Genomic DNA, 18,185 nt, shown 5'->3' on the forward strand with positions numbered 1-18,185 from the left:
CTGCAGTTATAGTTGATGCAGGGGAAGAGTTAACCTAAAAGCACAGACTAAACCTTAAATCCGGCTTCATAACACAGGCCTCTGAAGTCAGTGATTGGGATTCCTTTCCTTTAACCACGTAATAAATTATTTGGACATATAGATAATTTTCTAGGTTTAAGAAAGACTTTGTTCACTGCAGTGATAATAAGAAGCAGTGAAGCCTTAGTGGCTGCTCATCCATGTGTGGAAGTGATTGTTAGTCGCCTGGTTAACCTCGGTGTAGTGCAGGTTGCTTGCCAGCAGAGTGCGTCAGTCACCTCTGATACAGGCTGCTCCAACTACAGGCTGCCAGTGTCAGCTTTAGGCTGCCAGAGCAGTGTATGCATGTATGCACACATACTTTAAGGCTGAATCCCTACATCTAGTATTAGTCAGCTACAGTGTAACAGGCTGGACGGGACTTCGATTCTTGGATGCTCTGACTCTGTTGCGCATCCTCTTGTGGTTGCCATGATTGTGATGGATGCATCAGCAGCGTGGAGGGAAGTGGAAGCAGCACAGTTCCAGTGACCTTGGAAAGCACCACAAGGAGACAAAAGGCAGAGTCAAGCTGAAATAGAAATTTGGGTGTGTGGAGACATTGCTGTGGGGTGTATTGCACGCCACAATGCAACGTGATGAATCCTCGACTTAATCTGAGAGATTAGTCTTTGTCCCGTGATGCATTTCTCATGTCTCTTCATCCACATAGTGCAGCAGCCATGCGCTGATCAAGTCTCATATATCATGATTGCAGAATAGCACAAGGACAGCAGACTGCCTCTGTCTGCAGCCTGCCTGATTGATCCCTCTCCAGATTAGCTGCAGTCTCGCCTTGAGAGCGCAGTGAAGGAGAATTGTTTTGAAATGACAAAGGGTCATCTTTGTGTCTTGTGCCTTTGTATGATGGATGAGCTTGTGTATCTGTGTGTGCCGGCTGAGCCCATTTTACTGGCAAACCCCCTTTTGTTGCCGGAGAAAGGAAAGAGGGTTAAGAAAGAGAGAGAGAGACCGAGGGAGAGCGAGAGGAGGAGGGTGATGGAGACCGAGCGCAGGAGAGGGAGGAGGGGGAAGAGATCGAAAAAGGGATGCAGGAAGGGGGGTAACGCACACACACACACATATATACACACATACACACACACAGTTGGGAGCATCCTCTTTTCATATATTCTGCTTTTAGAACAGAGCATGAGCGCGCGATGATCCAAAGCACTGGAAATGAGCTTTTTGGGTAAAACGGCAGGGGACGGCAAATAGGCGAGCTGCGTTTGAGCCGCTGCTCTGAGCTAAGATTTGGCTTGTTGGAGGAGCTTGCTGAGGTCCAGGACTGCGGCTGCACACAAAGAGAGAGCCACCTCCTCCAGCTGCGGGGAATATGTGAGATGCCTTAGTGGCAGGTAACATAACCATGCGTTGACTATATATTCATCTGAGCTTCTGATGGTTGATATTCGTGAGGAAATAATGTCACGCTTGTGCATTAGCATGCTCTAGTTTGAAGAGAGGAGCCTCTGAGGTGTGAGCGTCACGGAAGAAGTGATGCTCAAGCATGCCTTCGGTGAAAACTTTGGGATTTTTGCTGTTTTATTTTTATTCAAATCTTTTAAATTGAAACCTACTTTTTTGTCTGTGATTCAGTCCATAATCCTTCTCATCATAATCTCTTTGGCTCGTTGACCCGTCCGTACCTAATTTAGCTGTTTGGTCGGGACTAGTATTTCAGATTCTCACAGTGTACAAGAGCTCTTCCATCATGAATTATTTAGATACAAATTTCTCAGACTGCGTTCGTTGTCACTGTGGTTTGCTGTATTACTGCTGAGCAGTAACTGGGTCGCTGCGTGTTGTATAACAGTGTATCTGGATGAGTTGCTAACAGATATAAATAACCAGAACTTCCCTTGGCTTCGAGGCCTTTGAAGTCGCTGCTACAGTAATGTCTATCAACAAATTCCCAAACTACAGTGAAGCTTTGATCGTTTCAGTTTTGGGGCATATTAAAAATTAGTGAGGAGGAAGAGAAAAAGAAATATTCTTTAAATCTACACCACCTCCAAGTTCTGAAATCCTAACAGCTGATCTATTATACATTTCATACTGCAGGATTTATAGTGAAGTGCTGCTGGCAGATGATATATATCCTCCTTATCCGCCAAATAACTTAACCACGAAGGCTGTCAGTCACATTTAAAGATCATTTGTCGGAATTCCTTTTTTACAAAATCTTCACATCCTCCTATTTTAATGCATTCTTTGCCCACAGTGCCTTGGTGCTTGATTTTCATCACACTTTTTCACTCCACTGTTCAGCGTAAAAGTGGTTTTACTATTTCATGCAGAAATGGGTCCTTACATGAAGTTCTCCTTGTATACCAGGTCATATACAGAGAGGTTGTTGTATTAAACTGATCAATTATTTAGCACGACAGCCTTCTCAGCGTTAGCTTCTTTGTCTCTCTGTAGCTGGCCTTTGCAGAGGGGCAGAGTGAAGGACCAAAGGCTGGGCTGGACTCCAAGGAGCTGGTCTTTCTGGTCCAGATCACTTGCCAGGTAACATCACTTGCTACTTTTGTGAACGAGATTAGATCGCACGATGTCGTATATTTCTTTCCATTTCCATTTATCATTTGTTCGTCCTCTCAGGGTCGAAACTGGCTGGTGAAGAGGTCTTATGAAGACTTCCGGGTGCTGGACAAGCATCTGCACTTGTGTATATACGACCGTCGTTACTCCCAGCTCACTGAGCTGCCGCGATACGACACGCTGAAGGACACCGATGAGGTATCTATGTCCATAACGTATAAGATCACAGATTTGCCTGAAGTTATCTGTTTAATGTTACAGACAGTTTGTGTTTTACAAATCTTGATCATGTGCTTCCTTCCAGTCAGTAGCCACAATGTTGGCAACCTACCTGTCCCGCTTCTCTAACATCGCTGACAATAAGATCAACTGTGGTCCGGTATTAACATGGATGGAGGTATCTGACTATCTTTTTGGTGATTTTTGTTCTGACATTTTGCTTTTGTTGCAGAAAAACGTAAGTTTTTTATTTTAATCAAGAATTAGCACAATAGCACAACAGAATTTAGAGTGTCCTGGGCAAGACTGGTAGCATTAACCCTCCACATTTCTGATGGTGAGAGAAACCAGAGCTCCAAGATCATATCAACACAAGCATGAAAGAACTTGCGGTTGTCAGTGTATTTTGTGAAGTAGTGCGTCTCCTGTAGCTCATTCGCCTATAAAGATTACATTTGATGCCCTCCCCTGTAGCCTTAATGACGATTTTGGACATTGAGGGGTTATAAACATGCTTTAATAGTTTAATAGCTTATGCTACATGCTGTGCATTGTTCAGGCTCTGCTTTAACAGGGAACGACTGATATTAAGTCAAGTTGGAGGTAAAAAGAAAATATTTTTTTCCCTCTCTTCTGCTTCCTGTCTCTGTCACTTTTACTGCAGCGACAGAGCTCCCGTTCCCTGCTTCCTGTGCTTAAGAAAAACTGGGCTAACACGTCTCTGTTGTAACACTTTTTATTTTTAGATCGACAACAAGGGGAACCATCTGCTGGTGTCTGAAGAAGCTTCAATCAATGTCCCCGCCATCGCCGCTGCCCACGTCACCAAGCGGTACACAGCCCAGGCCACAGACGAGCTAACCTTTGAGGTACCAGCTATTATAAAACATCTATGAGAAACACACTCCCATTTGTTTAACTTGTTTTTTCTTCTTTAGCTAGATTTTATTTGACCGAGTGTTTAGCATATGCAGATTTCTGATTCCATCATGATTCCTTTTTAATGGACTCACCTGTGATCAGACTCATCATCACACGCTTTGTGATCCAGGTGGGGGACATTGTTTCAGTCATCGACATGCCGCCTAAAGAAGACACAGGCTGGTGGCGAGGGAAACATGGATTTCAGGTATAATAAATGCACAAATGTCCTCTTTCTACTGTATAATAATACAGGTAAAAACAGGTAATACCTTGAATTTAATTAAAGAGAACCAGAGGTGTCCCACTTTGCATCCCTGTTCTGTTTTACCTTTTAATATTTTTGAGTCATTCTATCATCATGGGTCTTCTGCTCGACTTTCTCTGGTTTCAAAAACATTTTGTGTCTGATCCAAAAAGATCTGAATAGTTTCTAAATGGTACTCTAGTTATAACTAAGCAAATAATGTTTTTAAAATATGTTTTGTGTATTTTAATTTTCGAGTCCTACTGCCCCGGAGCAGTCTGATAATCCAGATTAAGTTTAAAATATAGTCAGAGAGACATTAAAAATGCAACAATGTAGCATTTTCATATATATTCTGGCAGTTAGCGTGTGTCCTTGCTTGCCTGCAGCAGTTGTGGCTTTAGACTTACTGTTGGAATGGGGAGTTAAGGTCTTGGAGATACCGATCTCGGCATGAGGAAACGGCAATTTGGCCTCGCGACACTTATGACAGGAAAGTTAATTATTAATCCCTTTCTTATAACTGTTAATTATTTTGCTGTGTTTGATGTATAAAAACATTTCAGGCATTTTATTGTGGATACTTTATGAGATATTCATATTCAAATATAGTTTCAGATTTCAAAGTGTGAACGAAAAACACGCTGGGAGTGGCTCAACAAACCAGAAATACAATGTATACAAAGTAATTAGCATATGAAGCCTAAATTTCACAGCAATCGTTATATCCTCAGACTTTGGACGCACAACATTTTTATGCAAATTGGAGATGGGAGAGCAGAAAATGTTTTTAAAAATTTGATGCTTTGAAATAAATGAACCATTTACAATGTCCATACAAAGTCTGTGGATATATTTAATAATAGGTTTGGCCTGCAACTCCAGGATGCCTTACCAAAGTAATCAAATGTGTTGTTGTCCCTGCTAGAGTAGAAGTAGTTGCTGCCAACAGGAGCACGTTTTGCAATGAGGATCTAGACGCAACGAGACAGACTCACAGGTTTTGTGTCTGTTTGTCACAAACAATGCCAGCCACACTATTGCAGCTGATAGCTGAGGATTTAGCGTCTGAGGCAGCGTCTCATGCTTCCTGACCTATTTCTGCACCCTCGCCGTATAACAGTCTGCTCCAGCATAAAACACCCCCTCTGGTCCTTTTAACATTCAAGCGTATCACAGTTTCTGTCTCTCCCCTTTAGTCCTCTCAGTCTCTCTTCTCTCTTCTTCCAGGTTGGTTTCTTCCCCTGTGACTGTGTTGAGCTGATAAATGACAAGATTCCCCCCAGTGTTCAAAGCTCAGTGCCAAAGCCAGGTACTTTTCAGTGTGTGTGTGTGTGTGTCGGTGCGTGATGATTTATTTAAGACTTGCTTCCAGGATATGAGTCAGATTGATTTCACTCGCCTGTTATATGTATGTTGGTTGTGTGTTTCATCTTAATCAGTGTGTAAGAAGCATGGAAAGCTGGTAACGTTCCTGAGGTCTTTTATGAAGTCTCGACCGCCGCCGCAGAAGCTCAGGCAGCGCGGCATCCTCCGAGAGCGTGTGTTTGGCTGTGACCTGGGGGAACATCTCCACAACTCAGGACATGAGGGTAAAATGGATTTTTATTTCTCATTTTACAGTGAATCATTTTTACCTGCTGGCTGTTCACATTTCAGTGTAAACTGCTGGAAGGTAAGAACTAATCCCAAAGCAGGGATTACCTCGTGAATCTGTGGCTCTATAGATTTTTGTAGATTTGCCAAAACTGCTTTGTGTATTTTGGGTTTTTAGGCCTTCGGGTCAATAGGTAGACAATACTCATGTGACTTTCATCATGTGTATTATTTTAATTTCATACATTTCTTGCTAAATATTGTAGTAAAATCTGTTCTTCACGCTGGATAATGTAATTTCACCTGTGTTGTGACTCCTTACAATGAAGCGATGCCTACTTGTAACCTTTCCTCGTGGGAACACTTCAGCCAGTGAGTAATGATTCATAGAAAACAGCTGAAATAGGAAAAAATCCAGTTGTATTACAGTGTTTTTCCCTGTTGAAGGTGGGTGATGTATGTTTAAATGCTGCGTAAACACTTCACTCAAGAGTCTTAACAGCCTCAGGACTGTGTGTTTTGGATTCGCTCAAGATAAACCACAGTACCTTGTATTTACAGTGATGAATGAGCCTGTTATCCACTGCAACACATTGACTCAGTGAAATGTTTTTAATTGTTGCATAGCACAACGAGCCATGCTGTGGTACAGAGAAATACGATCCAGGTTTTCGGGCTTTGGCTGCACATGCAGTACTTCGTGGTATGATTGATTTTTGTCAGGGCGTCCCATTCAAAAATTGCTTTTGAAAGAACCGATCGAGGCATCAAAAATGTGTGCAAAATGTAACACAAGCAACGTGATATAGAAAACCTTCAACTTATAAAACACCTGAAGAAAGGATATTTTTAATGACGACTTTCAATTTGACACTAGCTATAAGCGTGTTTGAGTCTTTACTGCAAAGTAATCCATGTCTAAGGTGCGAAAATAGCAGATTATCACAAAAACACACTAAAAAAGCAGCTATTTAAATGTGACTATTGGAGTTGAAACAGAGAATGATGCGGAGATAAGCTGGACGTTTACCACTGTTACCTGCCCGTGGTCAGTGATGGCCAACCCAGTAAACAGACTGCAGTGGTTAGTAAAAGTCTTGGCTTGTAATAACATGTAGAGATGCACAGTACACCGAATCAAGACAAAACGGATGTTTTATTGTTACATCCGCCATTTTCTGTCACTTATCTGAGTCATTGGTCACAGGGCCAGCTGTCTAAGCAAATATGTTCAGGCCTCCCTCTCCCCAACCACCTCCCTAACTCATCCAATGGACCCTCTGGGGGAAGCTCATTTCTGCCAGCAGGCTGTATGGAGTGCAGCTGTGCTGTAGCTGAAGCAAAAAAGGAGTTTATTGAGACCATGGTGCAAAACTTTTAGTAGACTTTGGGGCAATTGTGGCAAACCATCAGGTTTTCCAGGAGGGGAGAGCAGGGCTCTACTCACATTGTCTACAGTAAGTGTAGTGCACTGGAATAGTTAGATCCCAGTAGCACGGCTTCCACAGAAGAATCAGAGACTGGGGACCAGGGGGAAGACTTGCCCATCACTGATGGCCAGGCTCCTGGGGTGGATGAGATTCTTCTCGAATTTCTTAAGTAACCGGATGTTTCAGGGCTGTGTTAGTGGGCATGCTTTTGCAGCAAAGCACTGAACTTGAGGACAATGTCTCTGGACTGGCAGACTGTGGTAGTGGTTTCTCTTTTTAAGAAGGTGGACCGGAGAATGTGTTCCAGCTTCATGGGGATCACACTCTTCAGCCTCCTCTGTAAGATCTACGGCAGGCTGCTTGAGAGGAGAGTCCATTTGTTAATCAGAGGAACAATGAGTTTTGGGGTTTTTTATTCTTATGTGGTAATGCATAGACAACTTCAGATATCCTAAAGGAATGAAGCATGTCGCTGACCATCTTTTGTCTATTGCAGTGCCCCAGGTTGTTAAGAGTTGTGCAGACTTCATAGAGAAACATGGAGTGGTGGATGGGATCTACAGGCTCTCAGGGATCTCTTCCAACATTCAGAAACTGAGGTTTGTGCCTGTTTCGCACATGCTGCAAAATCGATATATAACCCTAAACAATTCCTGAGGATTCCCAGGAAGGACCAAATTCCAAAACTGGCATCTACCTTCTAAAATATTCCCTCTAGTCTGAGTTCCCTCTGGGGTTTCAGTGTCTTTTTTTTTTCTTCTTTTTGCTTATTTTCTTTTTTCTTTCAAAAGCTTTTTTGGTGACTGAATTATGATAAGTAATTGGAAATATACTGAGATTCATTAAATATTATTTTCTTTTTGAGCTGCTTCTCTTGGAATCCATCAAACACAATTTGTTTCAAGCTGTGCAGCTCTGAACGGCTGTAATGGTCTTCTCATCTAGTTTATGCTTGCCAGGAGGAATTTGTGAAACAATCCCCCATCAGTACATAAATTAGGCACAGAACCTGATGGTGTTTGACAGCCAATCAAAACGTCTTTTCTCACTTAAAACTGACTGACACCACATGAAATAGTCTTTCAACATTTATGAAAACACAGGAGATAAAAAAGCAGTCGACGATTTTCTGATAATAATCAGCAAGTTTATTAATAGATTTCCTGCATTAGATGCAAGAATGAAGTTTTTTTTTAAACAAAGACACTGAAATAGTAATAATAATTATCATGTGGTAAATTAATGATTTCTGCCTCAAAAGGAGCTTATAGTCCTGTTTTTGTTGTTTGTTTTTCTCATATATTGACAGATGGGCAGTAGGATGACTCCCACACTGTTCTGCTTTCTCTTTATTTTGGTCTCTATGTAGGCATGAGTTTGACTCTGAACAGGTCCCAGACCTGAGCAGAGACGTCTACACACAGGATATCCACTCAGTGGGCTCTCTCTGCAAACTGTACTTCAGGGAGCTGCCCAACCCTCTTCTCACCTACCAGCTCTACGACAGATTCTCGGTAAGGACCACAGCACGGGTTTACACTGGGAATAGATATCAGAAAGGAAGCTGGTATTGCAACAGTGTCAAGTATTACAAGTAGGGCAAAAAAGCTGCGAGGAACCTATTTCTAGTTATTCAGTGTTGACAAAAGAACAGAGGAAATCATTTCAAAATTTCTGCTCATTTTGAAGTGCTGCTCAAAATGGGGTCAGTGCATCACGCTGAGCTTTCTAGGAACAGCGGGGGTTGTGCATGTTAAAACCCGAATAGCAGATTAAGCGAGACAAAACAGTGGCTGCTTTGAATATTTAAAAAAAGAGGGGGAAAACGAGAGCGGGGATGTTGAGGAAACTCCCTCGGCTGTGATTAACGGTCTCGAAGTCATGCGCGCTTTATCCTCTGTCTTTTTACAGGAGGCTGTGTCTGCAGCCACAGATGAGGAGAGGCTGGTCAAAATCCACAATGTCATCCAGCAGCTGCCTCCTCCACATTACAGGTCAGCTTTCAAGCTCGCTGCTGCTGCACCCTGGTGGTCTGAAGTAGAAATGGGATTTTGTAAACAGCATGTCGGACCCTGCTGAGAGCCTGATTTGGTTTGTGGAAGCCGTGAGATCCCGTTTTCCTACACAAGCCGATATCTCAGTTACAAAAATGTCTCACATATTCACCAAACACAGCAATTGAAAGTTATTTTATTTAGCTTGAGATTTGAAAAACTGATCCTACCAGTTTCAAATCTTTTTATTGGTAATAGGAAGGATAACTGTGTTGGGTTTGAGCAGATACAATAAGCTAAAGTTGTCAATTTTAAAGTCTAAAAAGAAAAAAGCTTAGATTAAAAATTTACTTTTTTTCTGCAGGACACTGGAGTTCCTCATGAGGCACCTCTCCCAACTCGCCACCTTCAGCTCCATCACTAACATGCACACAAAAAACTTAGCTATCGTCTGGGCACCTAACCTCCTCAGGTGACTATCATAGCGTCACAGCATTAGCTTTGCTGTTTCATTCTAGCCTTTCTGTGACGGTGAACTGGGGCATGTCTCAGTGGTACAGAGCTGTGAAATGGGTTGCGCTGTGCTTTGCTGTGTTTCAGGTCCAGACAGATCGAGTCGGCCTGCTTTAGCGGCACGGCCGCGTTCATGGAGGTGCGTATCCAGTCGGTGGTGGTGGAATTCATCCTCAATAATACTGAGGCTCTCTTCAGCCCCAAACTTAATTCGATCATAAGGGAAAGGACTGGTAAGTGTTTTTTTTTAAACTGTTTCCCAGTCAAGGATTATAAAAGTTCTTGTATACATTATATACCCTGTATGCATCTCTAACACACTGAACATTTCAACTTTAGGTAACAACACCTTATCCAGACCAAAGTCCCTGATGGTCTGCTCCCCATCCACTAAGTTACTGTCTATAGAGGAAGCTCAGGCTCGCACACAGGTACATCTGAGCTCCCCGGCCACCACCCCCTGCCTCACCCACAGTGACTACATCGAGGTCGGAGAGGGACCAGGAGCTCTCCTCGGCAAGTTCCACACAGTCATCGAGCTTCCGATAGAGAGGTTGGTATATGGCCGCCTTCTGTGATATATGTGAAGGAATCCTTCTGCTTCTCGAACCGCGACTCACGTGTTGTCACACCCGATCTGATCTGTTTATTGATAACAGTTAATGGATGAGCAGCATATTTGGCACTTAATTAAAAGTCATTTACAAAGCAAAGCTGCAAACTTTATAACTAAATTATTCTTTAATTAGATGCCATGAGATGAATAATCGGCCAAAACAAGTATCTGAAAATGTCAAGTTCACTTTTGGGAATTTTGCATTTTCTCTCTTTTTTAATTTTTTAATTTTTTTTAGTCCAATCAGATGACTGATGAGCCATGATGAGGCATCCGTCATCTGTCAGTCCGTTTACAGTATTGGTCACAGTTTAATCGCACTTAACGATGATCACGTAATGGGTCTTCACTCAAGTTTTACAACAATTTGGCTGAATACAAATTGTAACACATAAAAAAAGAAATGTGTGGATAAGGTCACTTACAAGGTTTTTCCATTTTCACAGTGTGACCTTCATGCACACCACTTACAAATTCTTGCTCCTGATGGGCTGAAGAATCAGTTCAAACAATTTAGTCATTCAAGTCATTAACATGAGATCCTCCATGATAATAAACATGCTTGAACAACATGAAAAAAGCTGAAAAAACAAATGACAGGAGAGTTCGAACTTTCACTTTGCCACGTGTATCCTGTTAGATGGTGATGAACATGCTCCTATTGGTCATAATCGCTGAGTCAGTGCTCGTATTACTGGTCGGGGGTTTCCTATCATCATTGTGCTAATCCGGTCCACTCTATGACATGATGATCACGCTGTTTATGGCTGTGGCAGGATCCTCTTTGAGTTTTGAATGGATTTGAATTCTAATACGTTTGTGTAATACAACCAATGATAAGAAAACCTTTCACTCTCTTCTCATACTTCACAATATCATGCAATTTGTGATTGATCGTGAGTCATCGCTAACACTCTGGTTGTAGACTAGATAATTAATCACATCATATAATGAAAAAATAGTAACTACTAATGTCTTGTTTTTGTTCACAGCAGTTATTTCTTCTTCTTGTACTTTTAGAAACAAGCGCCAGTATTGAAAATGATGCGTTTCTGTGTTGCAGCAGCAAGCGGCCTCCTGCTAAGGCTAAGAAGTCTCCAGTGGGGAACTGGCTCTCTTTTTTCCACCTGGGAAAATCCCATTCTGTGTCCAAACGTAAACTGAAGCGACACCCCAGTGAGCCTAACGAGATAAAGAGCATTGCACTGCCAGGTCAGCTCACTGCTGCTGTTGCGCAGCCAGAAAACATGCAGCTTCTGTACCCCAAATCTTTATTGCTTCTTTTTTTGCATTTTAATTTATCGCTTTCTTGTACTGATTGATGTATTTATTAGAGATGCTGATTAATTTATTAGGAATATTAATTTGATCAAATGTTTGCAGGGGGAAGAGGAGATAGTGGCACTTTGCGCTCTACCAAAAGTGAAGAATCTCTCACCTCTTTGCAAAATTTACAAGGTAATTAATGTTTAATATTGTCTATTTTTTACACTTCAAACATGCTGCCAGTGGTTTATAATATTTTTGTACAACATACTACTAAATAATCAGTATAAATATAATATGAGTATAATTTATTCCATCCCAGGGGAGCCTCCAAGTTACCGTCCTCTCAGACCTCGTTCAACTAGCGAGGCCATGTCTGCCGTCAGTAAAGACGACCTCCACAACGGCGGCAGTAAACGCGACCGCAAAACAAAACCGCCACACGAGAGTCATGCTGGTGCTGACCGTGTCAGTACTGCAGCAGGCATTTCACCTCCGCACCAGGAGGATGACCTCGACCTTTCTCCACCGGCTGCAGGCATCTCTATTTTAGACTTTGACCCCATGTCTTTTCAGTGCAGCCCACCTTCAGCAACCCCTGGACCACAACACGGTAAAGATACAAACAAGTGGAGGAAGAATGTTGGTTGTTCCAGTGAATCAGAGCTCATCTCTTCTCCTAACAACAACAACCTGGCCTGCCTACAGTCTCCAGACATTAGTCCAGTGCTCAGTAAAGGTGTGAGGAAGGTTAGCTACAAGCAGCTCTCCCCTAAACTCAGGAAGAAATCATTTAAGACGCAAGCAGATGTTCAGTCTGCATCCATGTCTCTGCCACCTCAGAAGGTTTCTTCTACCCCAGCGGATAACAGTGACGCTCCACTGGCAGATGGAAAAGGGCCCAAAGCGTCCTATCAACACTGCAGCCCACTCAGCACAGCGAGCCAGGCATCAGCTGTGACAGACCTCACTCAGTCTGCACAGAACATGTCCGATCCAGGTTAGTGCCATTGCTCTTTCACATTGCATACTTGATTTATACTGTAAAGTTAGCGGTTATTTAAATAAGAATGCCTTTCTTAGTTTCTTATGAAAGCTTTTGTGTCTTGTCCCATCATGTCTTACCATAGCTTTGTTTGTCCTGTCATACTGTAGCGTTGTTTGTCTTATCCCTCCCCAGGAACAGATAGACTTATGAGTTCAGTCTCTGTTCTCCCTCCTCACCCTCCCTTGACGAGTGCCGCACGCAAGTTGGCTCTGGCTCTGGCTGAAACTGCCCAAAAGGCCAGCAGTGGCTCCCAAAGAAGAAGCAATGTCCCTGTGCATCCGCTTCACAGACCGGAAGCATCTCACGTCCAGGACAGACCACCACGGCCCTCAGTCCTTGATCTCAAAGCATATCCCCAGGAGTACAGCGGCTCTAATGTCTCCCCTGCTTCCCAGTGGCAAACATCGGTGCACAGCCCTGCGGAGACCCACTGCTACTCTCATCCTCTTCATTTCCTGCCTCCGCACCTCTGCTCAGAGTCGCTACAGGTCACCGACGGACAGGAAAGCATGTGCAATTTCACTCCTAATGTCAGTCCGCTCGGGTCAGGGAGCTTGGATGAAGGCAGCGCTGAGAGGAGGGACTGCAGAGAGAAAAAAGAGCTTAGCGATGTCACGCAAACAGAGCACACCTATCAGAGTGTTGGAGTGTCAACACCCACTCAGCCCGTCTACTCGCCTCAGAGCCCATCGGCTTCTCCTGGATACGTCAACCCGGACTCGATAAACGTTTTTAATTTCCGCTCCGTTCTGGCAGAGACCTCCATGCCCGCATCCATCGAGGAGGTGTTTCCGCGTCCATTACAGCCCTCCTTAACGCATCATTACAGCCCAGAAGAGGAGACGCCGCTCGGCATGCTTGAGGATGTCTACAGTAATCAACATTATCATCATCATCATCATCATCATCACCGACCAGTTCAGGCAGCACGAATGCCTGCACCTCACTGCCCTCGGCCTGATGCTCTGCCGGTTCACCTTTCTGGGCCAAAAGGCTTGTACAGGCAGTCCTCCGAAGGCCGCTACAGCAGTTTAGGTTTAAGGCACCCTTTGTCACCTCAGTACAGACGATACCATAGAGATGAGCACCTTATCAGTGGCTGCCACAGGCAACAAGGCCAGTGGCAGAGGTCAGACGATAGAGTAGTCGGGCACCCGGCCATCCGGAGGGCTCGCTCCTTCCATGCCCCTCAGATTAGTCATTACGAGTTGGCAGAGACAGAAGTCCTGCCCCCTGACACCATGTTTTATGTCGAGCAGACAGCAGGCCAGGAAGCACCTTATCAGAGGCTGAATCAGACTGGTCTTCACCCTGTGCGGCCGCAGTTTGAGAACACACACGCTGACTACCACTACAGTCCCTATTCAAATGTGAACCCTGCAGATGGCTCTCGCTATTACGCAGAGCCCTGCCGGCAAAGCGGCATCCGACACAGTAAGTCTTACACCGTGCGTTCAACAAGAGAAAGCGGACAATCAGATTACTACAACTACTCTCCTCAGCGCGTCCCCCCTGTGAACAGAGAGCTTTTCATAGAAAGCAGGGACACTGTTGTTTATGAGGCGAGAGACGCAGAAGTTTTTGAAAGACTCTTATATCAACCAGTCATGCAGGAGAGTAAATCCAGACATAAAAACACATATCCAGCTGCGTCTCCTTGCGAGAGTCCCATCTCGCTTGCTGACACAAGAAGTAGAGACATCGCACACACGAGAAGCAAGTCAGACCCTGGAAATGCCTGCCTCCTTTCCGCTGACAAGATGGAAAGACAAAATGTTATGCTTACATCCCCGACTTCCCAGAGGTCCCAACCGGTAGACCCCGAGGTCACCAGGCGGCAGCGCGTTCACCGCTCAAGCGCGGACTCGGGGCCTTCCAGGCGGATTCACATCAAAGAGCGTTCCTCTCAGCAGCCACCGCTTCGCAAAGTCCCCTCGCTCCCAGAAAGAGGCTGTCCTAACTTTAAGACCGTCGAGCACAACGACAGAAGCCATACGCGAGGTCACGACCAGGATCGATTAATGATGACCAACGCTGTCAACAGCTACTCTGGTATGGTGAAACCCAGCATCCTCAGGAGACCCGGGAGGTCGCAGAGCACCAGAGAAAACCGTCACTACTACCATTACCACGCCAAATCCCAAATGGATCCCGAACATCTGGGATCCTTTTCCAACAGAAGGACTCAGAGCACTAAAGTCAGGCCCACACAATATGACCACATGGAGGGGTATTACGCAGCACCCAAGCCTAAACCCACAAGATCCGTTAAAGCCGTGGCAGGATATCTGCCTGGCCAGGGCTGCATGTCGCCCCGCGGGCACAGACTGTTGTCCCAGGCTCTGGGTCATGAGGCTTTTTATCACGCTGCTCTGAGATCAGAAGCCGGGGTCTACGAGTGATTCTGACCACTGTTTTGTTTTTTTTGTATTTTTATCTGATTCCACATTGGGGCCAAAGGAGAACAGCACTTTATCCTCAGCCAGACCAACAGACTGTTGCTTTGAAAGTGTGTTTATTTTAACCTTCAGGAGCTGCTACAAAAAGTGTGAAGTGAGGCTGCTGCTGCTGGGGATCATACTGCCAGCGTTAGTGGTAGTTTCATATTTTCCCAGTGGCTTCCAGGGAAGCTAGAAGCCAACAAATGAATCGTATGCAGGCCTTGTATTAAATGAAAAGAGTGTAAACACTAAGACGCATGACGAGAAGAAAATGTGTTTAAAAAAGAAGAGATTTTATTTAATGTCTAAGCAACACAACAAGGGATGACAAGGTAAATTAACTGGTTTTATGAATATGATTTTAAAGTTTAGAATGTGTATAAAATAACAGTCATTTTAAACGTATATTTCTATAAATAACACATCTAACATGTGGCCAATGTACTGTACATTTGTTTTTTATTCTGGTCTGCTCAGACTTCAACAAGCACTTTTAAGGATAACTGTGTACGAAACACATTGTCTTAACGTGGTATACATGAAGCCTCTTGATATATAGCGTATCTATTTTTTTCTGTAAGAAGCAGCTTGCTCAGAATCTTTGTTTAAAATCCAAATTAGCACTTTTTGGGAGGGTCGGTAAAGCGGAAGATAACCTCATGCTTTCTAACTTTGCGCTTCTTTTTCTTTATCACACATTGTGTATTGCAAAATAACAATGAGTGCTATGATTTTTGATTTCGTATTTTCCTTTTCTTTCGTTAAGGTCGAACGCACCGCGGCAAAATATGCTCGAGATGTACATGCGAGTCAGCTCATGCGGTTCGGTGAAAGTGTATTTTGTGCGGCATCGTGCTTTGGTCGCGTAATGAAAGTTTCTTTGCTCTTCATGGGGAACTTTTAACAGTGTGGTGTTTTACATGTTTTATTCATTTAAAGATGCTCTTTTAAATTCTTAATGTAGACGAGGATATTCTGTTAAGACATGTTAATTGAGTTATTTTAGTGAGAGTAAAGAAAAAAAATAAAGATATATTATCAATGATTACAGTGCGTCAAACTCTTATTTCGTGGATATATTTAGAGGACATGACTTAAGATACTGTATATGCATCTTTTTGCTTTACTTTACCTTCAACCCTTACTCATTAGTGTTAATGTCTAAAAATGGATGCTTAGTAACCAGAGATATTACTTTCTTCGTGCTATTTATCAATACATGGCACCTACATTACCCACAATGCAACAATAGGCCGCAGTGCTGTCGAAGAACACACTTTAATGGCTTTCATCTAAACTAATTAATTTCTAGGGGTCTCTACAGTGTTGGAAAAACAATTCTGCTTGCTACGAGATATGCCTTTTTGTAAATTTTTACCACTAATTGTTACCTTAAAAAATGCTTTTGAGGTCTAAATTGGCCTACGGTTCATACTTGGCACTTATGTTTTTGTTTCTAAGAGACAGGCAAACACAAAAAAACCAGTCTAAAACAAAATGTGTAGCTGTGCACCAGTGTAACAGGTGTTTCTCTACAATGCATCCATTAGAGGGTGAGGCTACAGAGGTCTGGTAAGCTCACGTCTTTCTAGCTAAACACTTCCTGACCTTTTTGTTTTTCTTGTTTTCATACTTTTAGTTTTTCACTGAAAGCAAAGTCTGGTTTTGGTGCCATTTACAAGATTTTGCTGAGTCACAAAAGGTTTACGACATATAAATGACTTGCAAATTGACATTTTATGTGTAAAGTCAGTTTCCCAGGAATTTGGGTTATAAGCTGTGACTCCGTTATGAATCAGCAGGCTGGGTTTGGAGAAAGAAACTACAGGAGCACTAAAAAAAAAAGCATTCCAGGATTTGAGCTAATAGACTATGAAACATGAAACTTCATCCCTCCAGGTTTAATAGTCAAAACAACATTTTGTGTCAATAGTGTTCTTAAGCAAACTGGGGAATTTCAAAGCTTTTCTGTTCAGTTAAGCAGGCATTATGGAAATACAATATGAAGCGTCGTTAGTCAAATAGTCTACTAACTATCTACTTTTTTAAAAGATCTGAGATGTGAAGAAATCAAGAAATGTGATGTTATAAATCAATTTCTAAAATGCTGTGAATAAATAATGCAGTTATTTAAATAAATATGTATTTATTCCATCTTTCTTATTCTGATCCTCAGGCTGAGAGTCACAGAGCTTGGAGCAGTTTTAACAGTGGCGTGTGCTCACCACCAGGTGGCACTGCAGCACTGCAGAAACAACATAAGCTCCTACTGCATTCAGGGGAGATCACAGACTTTGATTTGCTTCTCAGACATCTCATATCTGCTCAGAAACACTGCAGAGGATCCTGACTATTTTATTGCTTGTATTGCTTTTGAATAACTGTGCAGGTTGTTAAAGAAAAATACCTGGATGTGATGTAGAAATGTGTAAAGAGCTCATTTATTGACAAAGATATGCTCTTCCAGTTAGCTGTAGTAGCGTAATTAGCTGTAGAAGACGAGCTTTAAAAGCGAGTGTGATACTATACTTATATACCTTAAGCTTGTAGCCACAGAAAGCCCATTTAAGCCATGGTTTAAAGAGAGTTGAGGGCAGTAGAATAATCAGAGGGAATCAGCCAAGGTTGTCCAAAGTGTCTGGGGAATTGTTGCATTGTTAGAAATTATTAAAGTGTTCCCCACCAGATCAAAACAGCCTCCCATTCACAGCTGACTGAAAGGCTCGGTCTTTGGCAAAAACCATTAAGAGAGCCTGCGGACTCTAGGCAATGTCTCCTGGCAGCTCTGCATTGCTCCTGGAGCAGCGAGCCATTGTTTATTCATCGCCACATTGGCATTCAAAGTGCATCCTCACTGTTCTCTTTCATAACCAACAAGTTGCAATTTTTATGCATGTGAAGGTTGAAGTCAAATTATTTATGGGAGACCGGACCTGAGGAAGGCGCACGGCCTCTAGCAAAATGGTTTACGTTGAGAGCAATCCTTTTCTATAGGCTATTGAATTCGCTGGATCATAGCAAGATATGCATGTATTATTCAGCTTTTGAGAGAAAGAATTGTTGCCCTGCTAGACTGCCATCTGCTTTTTGGACATTGTGATGCATCTGAGGCATGCTCCCCTTCAGGATCAGGTTAAAGTCTTATTTTTCAGCATGGGGACAAATGAAATGAGTGGGGAAAAAAGAGGGGGCCTTTCTAGTGTCCCTCCCTCGAACTTTTCACCGCCCCTCATTGCAGCGAAGGCTTTCAAGTGCAAAATACACACACACACACGTGTGTATATATA

General features: G+C 43.1%; 1 protein-coding gene across 3 annotated transcripts in view; it reads left to right on the forward strand.

Moving 5' to 3' along the window:
* Nucleotides 1-17,222, forward strand: part of arhgap32a (Rho GTPase activating protein 32a) — a 28,554-nt gene extending 11,332 nt beyond the window's left edge. Inside the window, exons 1-18 of one of the 3 annotated variants that reach the window (XM_086261869.1) lie at nt 1,113-1,421; nt 2,488-2,574; nt 2,668-2,805; nt 2,912-3,004; nt 3,573-3,695; nt 3,878-3,955; nt 5,225-5,306; nt 5,437-5,586; nt 7,517-7,619; nt 8,390-8,534; nt 8,932-9,014; nt 9,379-9,486; nt 9,615-9,760; nt 9,867-10,080; nt 11,207-11,355; nt 11,527-11,601; nt 11,732-12,409; nt 12,590-17,219. In XM_086261869.1, coding sequence (XP_086117995.1) covers nt 2,924-3,004; nt 3,573-3,695; nt 3,878-3,955; nt 5,225-5,306; nt 5,437-5,586; nt 7,517-7,619; nt 8,390-8,534; nt 8,932-9,014; nt 9,379-9,486; nt 9,615-9,760; nt 9,867-10,080; nt 11,207-11,355; nt 11,527-11,601; nt 11,732-12,409; nt 12,590-14,859 — 4,485 coding nt within the window. In that variant the 5' untranslated portion in view covers nt 1,113-1,421; nt 2,488-2,574; nt 2,668-2,805; nt 2,912-2,923 and the 3' untranslated portion in view covers nt 14,860-17,219. Of the gene's footprint in view, nt 1-1,112; nt 1,422-2,487; nt 2,575-2,667; nt 2,806-2,911; nt 3,005-3,572; nt 3,696-3,877; nt 3,956-5,224; nt 5,307-5,436; nt 5,587-7,516; nt 7,620-8,389; nt 8,535-8,931; nt 9,015-9,378; nt 9,487-9,614; nt 9,761-9,866; nt 10,081-11,206; nt 11,356-11,526; nt 11,602-11,731; nt 12,410-12,589 lie in introns of those variants that run through there. The other 2 variants (XM_086261868.1, XM_086261867.1) reach the window with 2 other exon arrangements.
* Nucleotides 17,223-18,185: the final 963 nt, after the last annotated feature.

This window comes from Aulonocara sp. 'chitande type north' Nkhata Bay, linkage group LG14 (genome assembly GCF_057382095.1).
Source record: "Aulonocara sp. 'chitande type north' Nkhata Bay isolate Kocher_YH1m ecotype deep benthic linkage group LG14, A_spYH_male_GT1.1, whole genome shotgun sequence".
Taxonomy (NCBI): Eukaryota; Metazoa; Chordata; class Actinopteri; order Cichliformes; family Cichlidae; genus Aulonocara; species Aulonocara sp. 'chitande type north' Nkhata Bay.